General features: G+C 46.3%; 1 protein-coding gene across 1 annotated transcript; it reads right to left on the bottom strand.

Moving 5' to 3' along the window:
- Positions 1-368: 368 nt before the first annotated feature.
- Positions 369-2,351, bottom strand: LOC132903431 (tropomyosin-1, isoforms 33/34-like). The gene has a single exon (XM_060951739.1). The coding sequence runs from the start codon at positions 2,349-2,351 to the stop codon at positions 369-371; it is 1,983 nt and encodes a 660-aa protein (XP_060807722.1).
- Between the last annotated feature and the right edge of the window lie 15,424 nt (positions 2,352-17,775).

Raw genomic sequence — 17,775 nt, 5'->3', positions numbered from 1 at the left:
CGTGGGCGCCGCTCCCGCAACGATCCGCCCCACCTCTAAAAGGAGACGCTCGAATTCCCGCCGCGGTCTAGATGGGGCGAAGTACACGGCGACAAGAATTATGTCACCCCATCTAGCCGCGACGTAGCCCCGGCCTGCGCTCTGTTTTACCAGAGGAGGCCGGTCTCCCATCCGGGGGATGGTCATACCGACCTCTCCCTCCGTGTCCCCCACCCATGTAGGGAGCGGGGGAACAAAATACGGCTCACTCACAATGGCAGCACTAATGCCCCACTCCGCCAGGTGTTGCAGCAAGAGGTCTTGCGCGCGGGCGGAGTGGTTGACGTTGCACTGCAGCAGCTCAAGTGCTTGGTGTTGGTGTCTGGGCATTAGTGCTCCATTGTGTTGCCTACGCTTTTCAGCCCGGTGGGCTCCAGTCGTCCCTTGGTGCGCGGGGGGTTACACGCCTTCCCTCCCATTGTGTGCTTCGCCGGGAGTTTGGCGTGATGGCACACCGCGCACCAGGGCTCCTTCTCCACACATTGCTGTGTGAGGTGCCCCGTTTTCCCGCACCTGTGGCAGAGTTCCGACCTGTCCACCGGTGATGGGCACAACGCCCTCGTATGGCCCAAACCCATGCATCTGAAACAGCGCATGGGCAGGGGTTCCAGGCCAGTGATTTTGGCAGACGACCAACCGATCAATATACGGCCGTCTGCCACGAGGGCGTTGGCCACAGCTACAGGGCAGGTCACGATGACAGCCCCGGTGAAGTCCGGTGTCATACGGATCTGCCCCACCTTTACGTGTTCCGGTGGACATTTGCCGGCCAGGGACACCTCATTCCGCAAGGTCTCCGGGGTGACTGATTCGTCAAACCCGGAGATTTTGATTTGGGCCGTTTTGTACGGCCTCGTGACCTCGGCCACATCCCCCACCAGTTCCCGGATTTTTTCAGCAAGGTTGTCAGCGACAACGCTGCTGTCATTTCCGGGAATCTCGATAATTCTGGCGCCCGTCGCCGTACTCCTCACCGCCACGTGTTCCACACCCACTGTCGCCAGTTTTATCGTGGTGACCCTTCCCATCACAGTTTTGTAGTCGACTGTGGCACCCGACTTGAGAGTTACCACCACAGCCGTTGATTTGGGAAGGGCATACTGCCGCTTGACCGGTGCGGGGGCCGTGGGGCGAGGAGCCGCACTATCCACCTCAGGAGGGGAGGATTTTTTCCCCTTCCCCTTATTTTTCCCCTTTTTAACCACCTCCGTCCAAGAGGAGGAGGGGGTGGGTACTTCCTGGGGTGGGGCGCCAGAAGCATCCTGTGAGGGAGGTTGCTGGGCCTTTGCCGCTGTGGCTTTTGGCGCTTTGGGCGCCGGGCCAGGTCTTGCCGGGGGCATCAGGGTGGAGCCTGCAGCTGCCCCCACATTTCCGGGCTGTATCGGTGCCTCGGCTTTTTTGGCATCTTGTGCCTTCCCTGCCTCCTTGTTGCGACGGTCAGCCGCAAGCGGAGGACGCAGCACCTCCTGAGGGGCAACAATGGCCCTCTTCTCTAGCTCCTTTATGCGGTCGTTCATCATTCCCCCCAGAGAGAGGAAAAGGTCCCTGGTGAGGGACTCTCCGAACGACCGCATGGAGCGGTCAACCTGGGCCATAATGTCGGCCGTCGAGGCCAATGGCTCCGTATTGGGGGCCTTCCTCTCGGAGAATGCGGTTCGGAGGGCTTTGGTTTCTTGCCTAAGCAGAGCTAGTTCCTCCCGCATCCTCTTGTTGTCCGCCGCCATTTTGCGGATGACCTCGGACTCCTCGCCTCGGTCCGCGATTTTGTCCGCCGCTTCGAGGATTTCGGCGCAGGCGGACTTCATTTTGGCCCAGGTCGTCCCCTTTAGGTTGCCGGACTTCTTGGCCTCCTCTAATACGGTCCGAGCCGCCTTGCGCACCACCTCCAGCTGACCGTCCACTATTGAGGCCTCATCGATGTTAACTTGGGGAGTATCCCTCAAGTAACCCGCCGCTTTGTCAGCCTCGTCCTCGAAGTCGGCAAATTCCGACGCCATCAGTGACAGTTTAGCCTTTGCCTGGCTTAGTCCCGCACTGGTCGCCTTTGCAGGCGCACGCCCTCTTTTTGACATGCTAGTTTTAGCACCCTTTTCGGGGAGCATGTCCACCTCAGCATTTTCGGCCCTTCTCTTCAGAGAAGTAGGGCCCGCCACCATCGTCACCTCAGGAAGTAGTTCCCCCTCCGAGTCGGAGCAGTCCGTGGCATACAGTGACCCTCCCAGGCTGCTGTACGCCGACTTAGAGCCCTCCTTGGCGCCTCGGGGGGTTACCGACCGCCCTCGGCTGCATCTGGCCGAATTTCGGCCCGACATGTTGGGATTTTAGACCCAATAACTTGGGAACTGTTGTTCCCACAACCACACGAAATAATGCAAAGGGGGGCGAAACTCACCCCCTTTCACCCTCAAGCACAAAAACTCACCCAACCCAAGGGGTTGGGGAGTAATGACAGAAGGAACACCTGCAAAACTTATTTGGCGCAAGAGTCTCCTGTGAGAAAAATAATAGCAATCCTGTTTTTGCACTATAACTTTGGAACCAACGGTCCAATGGTTACAGTGCAAAGGAAAGCTATATAGTGCTCACGAAGACCCAAACGACACGCAAGATTGCAGATGAGAAAGAAGGAAAAGAAAAAAGATATGAATTTTACAAATTAAATTAAAAACACAGATACGCAAAATAAATTTAAAAGTGAAGAGCACGTTTAGCCCCGTAACTTTTGAACGGAGAGTCCAAAAATTACGCGGTAAACGGCAGTCCCTGAGGACAAGCGAAGCCCTTCACAAGAAAAATGAAAAACAAAAGAAAAGAAAAGAAAAGAAAAGATATAAACGAAAAAATAAATACACTGTCAGAAATAAATAGCAAACAAAAACTAAAAAACGTCAAAATCCAATCCAAAAAGCGAAAATCAATAACCATATGTATGCCAAAAATTGTGTGAGAATTTATTTTATCCGAATTGCAAATTATCGCACAAGTCCGACCAAAGATAAACCTCAACCTAACCTAACCTAACCTAACCTAACCTAACCTAACCTAACCTAACCTAACCTAACCTAACCTAACCTAACCTAACCTAACCTAACCTAACCTAACCTAACCTAACCTAACCTAACCTAACCTAACCTAACCTAACCTAACCTAACCTAACCTAACCTAACCTAACCTAACCTAACCTAACCTAACCTAACCTAACCTAACCTAACCTAACCTAACCTAACCTAACCTAACCTAACCTAACCTAACCTAACCATCCCATCTTTAGTGTGTCCACCCCTGCTTGTGATACCTCCATCTCTTCGTCTTGACGCCGCCATCGATTCTGCATACCAGTCGTCTCCATCCAATTGAATTTTTCATACTATTTTGTCGATTTTCTTCTGTAACGGTCCATACATAATTCAAACATCCATTTTAGTGTAAAATCCGAATTTTTTCTTCCGAACCCCCCCCAAATTACTTCTGATTAGTGTTCCGGCTGCCTACCCCATCATTTTGAGCCATCCCCGGACAAAATACGCGAAAAATTCGCTAAGTTTTTCACATTTTAGTAGTTTCAGTTATATAAAAACACACTTTTTTGTCGATATTTCAAATTTTTTCTATCAAAAATAGTTTAGTAGTTTCTGTCTATCATTCCCCTCGCCATCCCGCTTTTTCTGACACCCCAATCTTCACAATCCGTCCAGTAGTTTTTTAGTTATTAATTTTTTTCATTTTTTAAATACCTACCGAGGTTACCTTATACCTCGCACTCACATATCGGCATCCCATCTTTAGTGTGTCCACCCCTGCTTGTGATACCTCCATCTCTTCGTCTTGACGCCGCCATCGATTCTGCATACCAGTCGTCTCCATCCAATTGAATTTTTCATACTATTTTGTCGATTTTCTTCTGTAACGGTCCATACATAATTCAAACATCCATTTTAGTGTAAAATCCGAATTTTTTCTTCCGAACCCCCCCCAAATTACTTCTGATTAGTGTTCCGGCTGCCTACCCCATCATTTTGAGCCATCCCCGGACAAAATACGCGAAAAATTCGCTAAGTTTTTCACATTTTAGTAGTTTCAGTTATATAAAAACACACTTTTTTGTCGATATTTCAAATTTTTTCTATCAAAAATAGTTTAGTAGTTTCTGTCTATCATTCCCCTCGCCATCCCGCTTTTTCTGACACCCCAATCTTCACAATCCGTCCAGTAGTTTTTTAGTTATTAATTTTTTTCATTTTTTAAATACCTACCGAGGTTACCTTATACCTCGCACTCACATATCGGCATCCCATCTTTAGTGTGTCCACCCCTGCTTGTGATACCTCCATCTCTTCGTCTTGACGCCGCCATCGATTCTGCATACCAGTCGTCTCCATCCAATTGAATTTTTCATACTATTTTGTCGATTTTCTTCTGTAACGGTCCATACATAATTCAAACATCCATTTTAGTGTAAAATCCGAATTTTTTCTTCCGAACCCCCCCCAAATTACTTCTGATTAGTGTTCCGGCTGCCTACCCCATCATTTTGAGCCATCCCCGGACAAAATACGCGAAAAATTCGCTAAGTTTTTCACATTTTAGTAGTTTCAGTTATATAAAAACACACTTTTTTGTCGATATTTCAAATTTTTTCTATCAAAAATAGTTTAGTAGTTTCTGTCTATCATTCCCCTCGCCATCCCGCTTTTTCTGACACCCCAATCTTCACAATCCGTCCAGTAGTTTTTTAGTTATTAATTTTTTTCATTTTTTAAATACCTACCGAGGTTACCTTATACCTCGCACTCACATATCGGCATCCCATCTTTAGTGTGTCCACCCCTGCTTGTGATACCTCCATCTCTTCGTCTTGACGCCGCCATCGATTCTGCATACCAGTCGTCTCCATCCAATTGAATTTTTCATACTATTTTGTCGATTTTCTTCTGTAACGGTCCATACATAATTCAAACATCCATTTTAGTGTAAAATCCGAATTTTTTCTTCCGAACCCCCCCCAAATTACTTCTGATTAGTGTTCCGGCTGCCTACCCCATCATTTTGAGCCATCCCCGGACAAAATACGCGAAAAATTCGCCCCCCCGCCCACCCTTATTTCATCAGGTAGGTAAACACCGCTCGCCGACGTAAGTCGAAAACGAAAATCGACTTTTTTCCCTGTCGTTTTTTCGTGCTTTTGACTACTACACATTGTTCTTCCGGCCCCAAAAATAGTATTTGAATAGATTTAATCTCTTTAGAAGTAATAGTTTAATTTACAGTCTGTTTTTTAATTTTCATATCCTAATAAATTTCATTTATTCACCGACGAGACCATGGGGCTCACCCGGTCTCCCACCCGGAAGGAGGCGACTAATCGACCTCCCCCTGCACCCCCCAATCGCCCTTCGCGATCTTCCTCTCCCGTGCCAGGCCATTCCAGGGCCTTTGCAACTGCAACTCGCCTTTCTGAGCGCCCTCGTGTTAACATTATGCCCATTAGTGAGAGTGATGATCTTGATCTTGATCTTGACATCTTAACATCCGGCTTAGACCTTCAATTTTCCGAATCAGACATGCCCCACCTTCGGTACATGTCTGACACCGAAGTAGCCAGTACACCCGAAGTGAGTGACGCTATCGTTGCCTCCTCACAATCATCCGCCAAAGTTGTGCCCGCTCGCAAACCTACAGCAACTAAGTCCACCAAATCCAGCGCAATGATCATTGAACTACCTGCCCGTTCCGAAGATGTGAAAAGTATGGACACCTTCATGGCGGTAGTTACAAAGTTAACGTACACCATCAATAAAGCAGTAAACGAAGGAAAGAGCGTCACTGCCACCAACAAGCGGCTCATTGCGGCGGCGGCGCAGGAGATACAAAGATCTGCGCAGGCGTTGGTAAAGGTCAAGGAGACCGGGCCAACGGTCGCGATTGCGCCGACTCCTCCGACTCCGGAGATCCTCCCGGACCAGAGCACATTGCTCTCGATTATTCGGGAGAGTATCCGCGAGGAACTAAAGGCCATGACACCGACGCCAGCGCCCTCTCCACCAGTGCCTGCAAAATCCTTCGCCGCGGCCGTGGCGACGCCCTCTCCCCCTAAGAGCATTCCTCCACCTTCGCGCACCTTGCCCTCCATCATCATCAAAGCAAAGGAGACTAGCGACAAACAGCAGCCAGTCGTGCTTGACGAGTTCAAGAAGAATATCTCATTCCGTAGAACAACATTCGCTCCCTCGAAGGTAAAACCCTTGCGCCAGAACATGCTCAAAGTAGAGTTCGACACCAATGAGCAGCGCGACCAAATCCTCCAAAAAGTGAACAACATCCCCGGCATTGCAGCTGAAGAGTCGAAGCTCCGTCGCCCTCTCATTATCTTGAAGGGGATTAGCAAAGAGGTCCAGAGGGAGGAACTGGTGGACATCATAAGCCACCAGAACCAAATCCCCAGCGAAGAAATCCGCCTTTGCTTCCTCTTGAACAATCGAAACGAGCGCTTTTACAACGCGGTGTTGGAGGTGGCCCCGGCGATCCGGCGCAGGCTGGTCGAGGGTGAGCGCGCGAACGTGGAGCACCAGCGGGTCCACGTGGCGGACTTCAGCCGCTTCGTGCAGTGCTATAAGTGCCTGCAGTTCGGTCACACTAACAACAAGTGCACCGCAGAGTCCCACCCGTGCGCCCACTGTGGCTCCACTGCGCACCAGGTCAACTCGTGCCCCGACCGCGCCGATCCCAACAAAAAGTGTTGCGTTAATTGCAAGGCTGTGCGCAGCGCTAACACTTGCCACTCTGCCACCGACAACAAATTGTGCCCTCGTATAGTTAATGCCATTAAAGCATTACAAGACAGCACTGACTACGGGTATTAGTAACAAATCGTCCGCCCATGCTGCAAATATGCGCCTCAACGAGAAGGTAGAGCATTGTAATTGTAATTTTAACGCCTTTCAAAATATGGAAGACTCGCCATGTGATTACATATCACAAATTATTCAAATAGTCACAATTCTTAGTTAAAGCAGATCAATGGCGCCTAATATCAAAAAACATGGCTCTAGATAATTAGCGAAGATGGGTATCTGTATCAAATAGCAGAGACCCATCAACGCTACACTTATCAAGCATTTATAATCAGTATACCCATTTAACAAATAAACCATTGCCAAACAAACAACTTAGCATCTCAAAAAAAAAAAAAAAAAAAAAAAAAAAAAAACCTAACCTAACCTAACCTAACCTAACCTAACCTAACCTAACCTAACCTAACCTAACCTAACCTAACCTAACCTAACCTAACCTAACCTAACCTAACCTAACCTAACCTAACCTAACCTAACCTAACCTAACCTAACCTAACCTAACCTAACCTAACCTAACCTAACCTAACCTAACCTAACCTAACCTAACCTAACCTAACCTAACCTAACCTAACCTAACCTAACCTAACCTAACCTAACCTAACCTAACCTAACCTAACCTAACCTAACCTAACCTAACCTAACCTAACCTAACCTAACCTAACCTAACCTAACCTAACCTAACCTAACCTAACCTAACCTAACCTAACCTAACCTAACCTAACCTAACCTAACCTAACCTAACCTAACCATCCCATCTCTTGTGTGTCAATACCCACTTGTGATACCTTCATCTCTTCGTCTTGACGCCGCCATCGATCCTGCATACCTGCCATCTCCATCCATCCAAATTTTTCATACAATTTTGTCGATTTTCTTATTTAACGGTCTTTCTGCAAAACAAATACCTATTTCCGTCCCTAAACTAAATTTTTTCTTCTGAACCCCCCCCATATTACTTCTGGTTATTGTTCCCGCTGTCTATCCCGTCAATTTGAGCCCTTCCCGGACAAAATCCTCCCATATTTTGTTAAGTTTTTCCGGTTTTTATTAGTTTCAGTTATCTAAAAACACACTTTTTGCTAAATAATTCAAATTTTTTCTATCGAACATCGTTAAGTTAGTTTCTGTCCATCATCCCGGCTATTATTCCCCTTTTTTTGACACCTCATTTTTTGAAATCGGTTCAGTAGTTTTTTTAGTTATTCAATTTTTTCAATATTTCATATAGCAACCGAGTTTACCTTATACCTCCGACCCACATATTGGCATCCCATCTCTTGTGTGTCAATACCCACTTGTGATACCTTCATCTCTTCGTCTTGACGCCGCCATCGATCCTGCATACCTGCCATCTCCATCCATCCAAATTTTTCATACAATTTTGTCGATTTTCTTATTTAACGGTCTTTCTGCAAAACAAATACCTATTTCCGTCCCTAAACTAAATTTTTTCTTCTGAACCCCCCCCATATTACTTCTGGTTATTGTTCCCGCTGTCTATCCCGTCAATTTGAGCCCTTCCCGGACAAAATCCGCGAAAAAATCGCCCCCCCGCCCACCCTTATTTCATCAGCCAGGTAAACTCTGCTCGCCGACGTAAGTCGAAATCACAAATCGACTTTTTTCCCTTTAGATTTTTCTCTCTTCTGACAGTTGCATATTGTTTGTCCGGTCCTAAAAACTACCCCCGGGTTGTTTTTATTCTTACAAAAGCAACAGTTTTAATTCAATAGCTGGTTTTTGTTTTGCATATTGGTAAATTCTTGTTACTTACTGTTTACATCATGGTGCTTACCCGGTCTCCCAGCCGGAAGGAGGCGACCACTCGGCCTCCCCCCGCACCCCCTACACCACCCCCACCTTCTTCTCCACCTCTGCCAAGTCACTCTAGGGCCTTCTTAACCACAGCCGGCCCCTCCGGACTAACTCAAGCAAGCACTTCGCCTCCCAGTGAAATCGAAGCTCTCCTCACGCCCAGTTTGGACCTTCAAATATCATCGGACTCAGATATGCCACGACTCCAGTACATATCTGACACCGAGACAGCTAGCACATCTCAAACATGTGATCCTGTAGCCCCCTCACAATCGTCCGCCAAAGCCGCGCCGGCCACTAAGTCAACTGCAACCAAGGCTGGCAAGTCCTCCAGCGCTATGGTCGTCGAGTTACCTGCCCGCTCTGAGGACGTAAAGGGCATCGACTCGTTTATGGCAATTATCACCAAACTGACGTATTCCATCAATAAGGCAGTTAACGAGGGTAAGAGCGTCACAGCCACCAACAAGCGGCTCATTGCGGCGGCAGCGCAAGAAATACAAAGGGCCGCGCAAGCGTTGGTAAAGGTCAATGAGACCGGGCCGACGACTGCGCCTCCTCCGACTCCGGAGATCCTCCCGGATCAGAGCTCAATTGTCTCTGTAATCCGTGAGAGCATTCGCGAGGAGCTAAAAGCGATGTTGCCCGCCTCAGTACCCGCTCCGCCAATACTCACCAAATCCTTTGCCGCGGCCGTGTCGGCGCCGCCTCCACCCAAGCTCTCTCCCCCTGCGCGTACACTGCCTTCGATCATCGTGAAGGCCAAGGAAACCGGTGACAAGCAGCCGGTGGTGTACGATGAGTGGAAGAAAAATATATCTTTCCGTAGCACTACCTATGCTCCCTCAAAAGTGAAATCTTTGCGCCAGAATATGTTGAAAGTTGAGTTCGACACCGCCGAACAGCGCAACGAAGTGTTGCAAAAAGTCAACAACATCCCCGGTATTGTCGCAGAGGAGTCTAAGCTCCGTCGACCCCTCATCATCCTAAAGGGAGTCAGCAAGGAGATACAGAGAGAGGAATTGGTGGACATTGTGAGCCACCAAAATCAAATTCCACCTGAGGACATTCGACTCTGCTTTCTTCTCAAAAATCGGAATGACCGCTTCTTCAATGCGGTGCTAGAAGTTGCTCCGGCGATCCGGCGCAGGCTAGTTGAAGGCGAGCGTGCGAACGTGGAGCACCAGCGGGTGCACGTGGCGGACTTCAGCCGCTTCGTGCAATGTTATAAGTGCCTGCAGTTCGGGCACACGAACAACAAATGCACCGCTGAGTTCTACCCGTGCGCCCACTGCGGCTCCACTGCACACCACATCAACTCTTGCCCCGACCGCGCCGACCCCAGCAAAAAATGTTGCTTTAACTGCAAGTCCGTACGCAGCGCTAACACGAACCACACAGCCACAGACAACAAAAATTGCCCCAGAATAGTAAATGCCATTAAAGCCCTACAAGGAAGTACCGACTATGGTTATTAATCACAAATTAAAAATAATCCAGTGCAACCTCCAGCGCTCATACGTATCACAACAGGAGTTCTTCAGGCACTTCCACCTAAACGCCTACGATGTTGCCCTTATCTCTGAACCGTATGTTGGTACTTCCTTGGAGGTGAAACCGCCTCCGGGCATCATAATCTACCAGTTCCCAATGGGATCTCGAGTTAAGGCGTGCATAGCAACTACGTCAAAAGTGTCCGCCCTTGGAGTCACGCAACTATCCACGGCAAACTTTGCAGTCATCAGAGTCAGCCTGGGTTTGAACAATTTAGAAATCGCTTCTTTTTACATCGAGCCTAACGTTGATAACGACGACACCATTGGCAAATTGGACCGGTTTCTTCAAACACCCGGCTCCGCCTGGAGACTAGTCGGCGGCGATGCCAACGGCAGTCACCAGGAGTGGGGAGAATGTTCTGCAAATTCTCGCGGGGAGGACCTCGTTGCGGTTATGGCATCGCACAATATGTCCGTCTGCAACGTGGGTCACGACCCTACCTTTGAAGCCATTCGCCACGGCGTTCACTGTTCCTCGATAGTTGACGTCACCTATTCATCTCAGTATCTGGCGGATGCGGTACACAACTGGCGAGTTAATCGCGACGCATGCCCATCCTCTGACCATAATGCCGTAGACTACGAGTTATTCACCTCGTGCAAACCTGACAAGCCGAAACGCAGCACTACATTCAGATTCTCGACGTATCGAGCCGATTGGGCTAAATTCCGAGAAAAACTCAACGAGAGACTGGAACCTCTTGTCGCACAGACCGATTTTAGCTCTCTCACTAACGCTGGCCTCGATCGCGTGGTTGACCGCCTAACTGCTATCGTGCAGGGAACGTGTTATAGCGTGCTTCCCCGCAAACCGGGTTCCAAATTCTACAACCCGTGGTGGTCCGACGAGTTAGAACAGCGAAAGAAGGAGTGCATCAGACTTCATCATCGCCTTCATGATCTCAAAAAAGCAAAGAGACCCCTCGATGAGGCTATCAAAGCATATCGGGAAGTGAAGCAAGAGTACGCTCGGACTCTCTCTAAAACATCTACAGAGCACTTTCGACAATTTTGTGAGGCGCAGGGCAAAGAGGACGTTTGGGCCGTTACCAATCGGATAATCAAAGAGTCCCCATTGAGAAGACCCCCACAAACCCTCAAATGCGACGGGATATTCACTGATAGCGGACCCAACACGGCCTCTGCGCTCCTTAAACACTTCTACCCTGACGACACTCCGGACAGCTCGGATCAACAAAAACTAATGCGCGTCGCAATGAACAACCTGCCCAACTCTGAGGACGATTTACCTTTCTCAGTAGCTGAAATAAGAGAGCAATTTTCTCACGCCAACCCGAAGAAGGCTCCTGGAGCAGACCACCTGACAGCGGACATTTGCGGTGCAGTTTTTGAGGCCCAACCTGAGTTTTTGACAGCCCTATACAATAAGTGCCTACAGATTGGATACTTTCCAAAATCCTGGAAGCAAGCGGTTGTCAAAATCTTGCCAAAACCCGGCAAAACCGAAATGGACTCGCTCAGCTCATATAGACCTATCGGACTTATCTGCGTGTTCGGGAAGATACTGGAAAGGTTGATCGTCAAGAGAATTATATATAAAGCAGAATGTGATAACTCTCTAAGCGAAAGGCAGTACGGCTTCAGAGAGCAAGTCTCCACGACTGACGCCCTTGAAAAGGCCATAGAGACCATAAAAACAGCTAAATCCAAGGGTCTTCAGGTTGTTGCAATATCGCTAGATATCAAGGCCGCGTTTGACAACGCGTGGTGGCCTGCGTTATTCGCGCGCCTCAAGCACGTCAATTGCCCGAAGAACTTCTATCGCCTAGTCCAGAACTATGTTTCGGATAGGGTCGTAACGCTGGACTACGCCAACAGCACAGCATCTAAAACGATGACTAAAGGTTGCGTTCAAGGCTCAGCTTGCGGCCCGGTGTTCTGGAACATGATCCTGGACGAGTTGCTCACCATGCCACTACCACAGGGCACACACATACAGGCCTTTGCGGATGATGTTTTGCTGATAGTGGAGGGCGCGACGTGCGAAGAGGTAGAAGCAGTCGCCTCCACCAGCCTCGACCTCATTAGCTCTTGGGGTGAAAGCGTCAAACTCACGTTTGGTCCGGACAAAACCCAATCCATTTCATTTACACAAAAAACCAAAACGGCTATTATTAAAATGCGTAATACTGCAATATCGTTAACTGATCAAATAAAAATCCTGGGAGTTATTATAGATTCAAAATTAAATTTTATCCAACATGTCAACTACGTTATTAGTAAGGCCAGTAAAATATTCAAAAATTTATGCAAATTTGTCCGGCCAACTTGGGGCGTTCACCCCGAGAATGTCGAGTGTATCTATCGACAAGTTATCGTCCCAATAATTACATATGCAGCAGGCATCTGGGGCACGGCTACCAGATTCTACTCCGTACGTCGAGCTCTCAGATCCTTCCAAAGGAGCTTTGCCATCAGGGCAATTCGCGGCTTCCACACCATCTCGGCGGTCGCCGCCCTGGCTATAGCTCAATTCCCCCCGCTCCATCTTGTGATAGACGAGTGTCTCGAAATTCACAAGACCAAAAAGACAGGAGTATGCCAGGAGTTACCGAATGACATAGCATTGTATTCAAAGACCAAGATAAGTGGCCTTCTACACCCGGCCAAACGTGTCACCATCACCTATGACGAAGCCACAACGCAAGAGGACACCACTGCACTTATCAATCCTGATGCCCCCAATATTTTCACCGACGGCAGTAAAAAGGAAGACGGACAAGCGGGGGCTTCGTTTGTGGTAATGATGGAAGGACAGCGACCCGTAATAAAGAAATTCAAATTGTGCCGCACCGCCTCAGTTTTTATGTGCGAGTTATTCGCCATAGCCGAAGCCCTCAAGTGGCTCACAAACGCAAACATTAATTTCACTGAAGCTCTTATCTTCTCCGATTCTCAGTCATCCCTCAAGGCCATTCAAGACCGCAGCAATACCGACCCGTTAGTTAATCGAATCCACCACCTCATCTCCTTCCTTTCATCTATCCACACAACAGTTAAATTTGTCTGGTCTAAGGCTCATGTTGGCATAGTGGGGAATGAGATAGCAGATGTTGCGGCTAAGGAGGCCGCTGAGAAGAAAACCGCAACTCTGCTAAATCATTTCCCGATCTCACACGCTAAGCGACTCCTGCGCCTGCGCACTCTGGACGCTTGGCAGAGCGAATATGAGTCGGCCCCACAAGGGTCCATCACTAAGTCCTTCTTTCACTCCATCACCGAAATAGCCCAATTCCGCAATTATGTCAAACTCTCTTTCTCTATCACCCAAATTTTGTCTGGACATGGCTATCACAAAACCTATCTCCACAAATATAAAATAACTGAGGACGATCGTTGTCCTTGTGACGACGTGACTCCTCAGGATGTCCACCATCTCCTGGAATCCTGCCCTATATTTCACAATAGCCGAGAAAAATACCTAATGATGTGCCTCAGGAAGAAAATAGAGCCATTTAACTTCAAAGTCTCGTCAAAATGCGAAGAGACCACAAAACATCTAATATCACACATTAACAATATTGTAACCCACCTAAAAAGGATCAATGGCACCTGATTTCCCATACTAGCTCGAAATATTTAGCGACGATGAGGTATCTGTATCAAATAGCAGATACCCATCGACGCTACTTTTTCCATATCATAAATTAGTATACCGTTTAACCAAGCAATATATTTCTCACAAAACAAATAAGCGTATAAAAAAAAAAAAAAAAAAAAACCTAACCTAACCTAACCTAACCTAACCTAACCTAACCTAACCTAACCTAACCTAACCTAACCTAACCTAACCTAACCTAACCTAACCTAACCTAACCCAGTTGCGCTCTGTCCGCTGTACCGAGCGCCACGAAATTAAACCGCTCCGCGCTTAAAAAATCCTAAAATAGCGATTACTATTAAGATAAATAAGTGTAATATATTATAAGATTCGCGGTAAAATTAACAAGTGAAAAGTGCAAAAAACTTTGAAATCGGACCCAATTTGTACGAGATAAACGTAAACAAAGTTACTCGCGAAACGCCCCCGCGGCTTTCGTCGCCTGGAAGTCGCGATTTGTATCGGGAAGTTTCCGAACCAAAACTGTAGAAGTGATAGTAGTGACCGGGACTTTGTCTTGACAAAGCCCCAATACCCTAGGACCGGAAACACCGACACAGCAGGACTTTTCTTTCGTGCCTCCTAGGCGGCGGCCTCTTCCCCGGCCGACAACTCGGGCAACAGTGACGCAATTGAAGTGTAAACAGACACGAATAAAGACCTACCTGTGAGGAAGCTGGTGGTGCAATCGCTGGTGTCCTGCTGCAACGCAGTACCCGACCACGGACCTGGAAAGGTGGGAAGGAGTAGAAGGATACCAAATTTGGAAGTAAGTGGGATTTTTCGGCGGATCGGTGTGATAGGGAGAGAGGCGGCTTTTACTGAGGGGTAGGGGACCTGTCTAGGTAGCCACCTGCCAAAAATCATCGAAATCGGGAAGCGGGTTTGGCTTCCAGGACAAAAAATTCAACTAGCCAATCAGCGATTTCTCCCAAATTGCCGCTAATCCTGAGGGATTCGCGAAACGGACCTGACGAGAATCGACGTGCTGTCCGGAGACACGCTCTTTGAGACCCCGACCATTCTTCTGGGACACCCCGTCACGCAACGGCATCGGATTTTCTAACCGAAGTTGACAGACCTCGACGCCGTGGACGGAAATACTGAAGCAAAGTAAAAAATTCAGCGTCAAAACTATATATCATCGAGGGCTAGTTTACTCCTCTGTTACACAAAAAAAATTACAGGCAAATTGGAACACTATTTTTTAAGAAATAAAGGATTTACTAACTCAACTCCCAAACCAGGCTATAAGTTACGTAAATAAAATTCCAAAATCGACTTTTTTAGGCAAGCTTTTTTCAAAATTCTAACGATCAAATTTTATAAATTTACACATAAAAATAGGTTCCAAATTGCTTTCAAACCCCAAAACCCCTTAGAAATCCCAAAAAATAAGAAAAACTAGGCAACGTAATAGGTCGAGTGCGGCCGTCGTTCGCTCGGAAGGTAGGTCACGCCCTCATTGTGACGTCACACGGCATTGAACGAGCCTGCTCTCGTCTCGCAGTGCCGTGGAATGTCAAGGTCGTGATTGAATTGTGTTATTGTGTTGTTGCGTGAGCTCTTTGCGGGTTAGACAGAGCCTAACAGGTTTAAATAATTAATTCAATGCAGACTTTGTTTTATTTTGCGTTTTGTATTGCATTGTTTCAAGCTATTATGCCACCACTATATTAACCAGAATAATAAAATATATTAATTATTTGCTATTTTAAAGTTTTCTTAGATCGGGTGCGGCCGTTGACCGCTCCGCAGGTCACGCCTCCCGGTGACGCAGTAGACGGCATTCCGCCAGCCTATTGTTCTCGGCTCGCGGTGGAATGCTATTGTCTCGGCGTTTGTTTACATTGGAGTGCATTGAATTGTATGGGACCTTGCGGGTTAGACAGAGCCTAACAAGAAAATTTTAATCTTAACTTTTAGCATATTATTGGGTGGTATATGGTTAAATATATAATTTATTATACTGCAAAAATAGCAAATAAAATCTAGAATAAGAAATAGGCATAATAAATAGACAAATAGACAATTAGCAAAACTATAGGTCTGTATTATTGACTAAGTCGACTTGTAGAAATTGCAGCGGCACCTATTGGTTAATTGTTCTATATCGTATTAGTTTAAGTGTTTTAGTATTTAATTTTAATTATTGACACATCTACATAATATTGCAGCCCCCATATACAGGGCTGCAACTAGTATTGACGTTAACTGGCATCCATCAACTTTTATATTTACCTTCTAATCTCTCTCGGAGTTGTTTACGGTGCTGCTTCCTTGCGGGGTAGACAGAGCCTGGAGGCCGATTAAAGTTTTGTGTTGTCAATTTATGAATATTATTTAATTTTGTTTAATAGTGACATTATTGTATTAAAACATACATATATATATAGGAACAAGACGGCACCCTACTAAAGTGGTATAAAGACTTAGTAATCTAATATAAGGATAAATATAACTAAGATATATAAAGGTTGACTTAGAAAAAATTAGTTTTAAGTATCTACATTAAGATATTATTTTTATACAACTTATACAATATTACTGTGATTGTTTAGATTAAGAATAGACATATAGGTGCACTTACACACTTATAAATATAAAAGTAAAAGAAAATAAAAGAAAAGTAATAATAATAATAATAAGAACTAAAAAATAACTTAAGGGAAAAAGAAAAATCCTTTTCAAAAAAAAAAAAAAAAAAAAAAAAAAGTTAACAGACTAAAACAAAAGAGAAAACCGACAAGTACCTATAGTACTAAAGAATTGAGTAGCTTGTAAGTGACTTATTTATTTATAAGAATTAATCTGAATTATCAAAAAATTTTAATTTTATTTATTGTTATATTTAATTACTGTTTAAAACTTATACAAACTTAATTTTAATTTTAACATTGACTTCCCCACTTTTACAATGTATTGCCCATACTCCCCCCCGAATGCGCCGAAGGTTCCAGCGAGGAAAAGCGCTGAGAACCTCGAGGCTATTATCGCAAGCGGTAGTCCACCAAGTAGTTCAGGTATCGCTAAACAACCAGCTCCGAAACCAAAAACCAAACCTATGGCACAAACCAAAACAGTAATTACACCAAAACCGGTACAGCAAACCGTGCCCAAAACAAAACTAGGAAGAGCAAACGCGATTAAGGACATGGCAATAGGCCTGCTGAACGAAACCAGGAATACAAGGTCGGACATAAAAGCTAACGTAAAAACAGCCCTGGAGGACTTATTCCAGATTATTCTGGAATACGAGGAAGTCCTAGCAGAGGGAAGGAGAGAAGACAAAGGTGGGGATAATAAAACTGAGAAAGAGGTCTACAGTGACAATGGAAACGAAATAATAAAACACTTAATAGAAAATAAACAAATAATAAAGGAAAACGGTATAAAATTACAAGAAATTACAGAACTAATCAATAAGCAAAAGGAAAATGAAAAATTTTTAGAAAAAATTCAGGAGAATATGGAGAAGCAAGAAGAGAATATATTAATAATAAAAGAAAATAGTAATATACTCCTGCAAAATAACAAATTAACATATGCCACTGTAGCCGCAGCAGGAGGGAACCACACAAGACCCGGAGTTCCGGAGCATCCTACGTTGCATTCCGTAGTGGTCGCGTCGACTGTGGAGGAGGAGACCGGGGATGAAGTGTTGGAGAAAGTAAGAAAGGCAGTCAATGCAAAAGAAGGCTGGATTACAATAGGAAAGGTTAGGAAGGCACGGGACAGGAAGGTGGTACTGGGCTGCGAAACAGAGCAGGACAGGGCAAGGCTCAAGGAAAGGTTGCAGGCGGCCGGAACTCACCTCGTCGTCGAGGAGGTGAGAAACAAGGACCCGCTTCTGGTTCTGAGGGGCGTTCTCAACGTAAACTCGGACGAGGAT

The sequence above is a fragment of the Amyelois transitella genome, chromosome 26, assembly GCF_032362555.1.
Source record: "Amyelois transitella isolate CPQ chromosome 26, ilAmyTran1.1, whole genome shotgun sequence".
NCBI lineage: Eukaryota > Metazoa > Arthropoda > Insecta > Lepidoptera > Pyralidae > Amyelois > Amyelois transitella.
The sequence above is the reverse complement of the archived record's forward strand: the minus strand, read 5'-3'. Positions and strand labels throughout refer to the sequence as shown.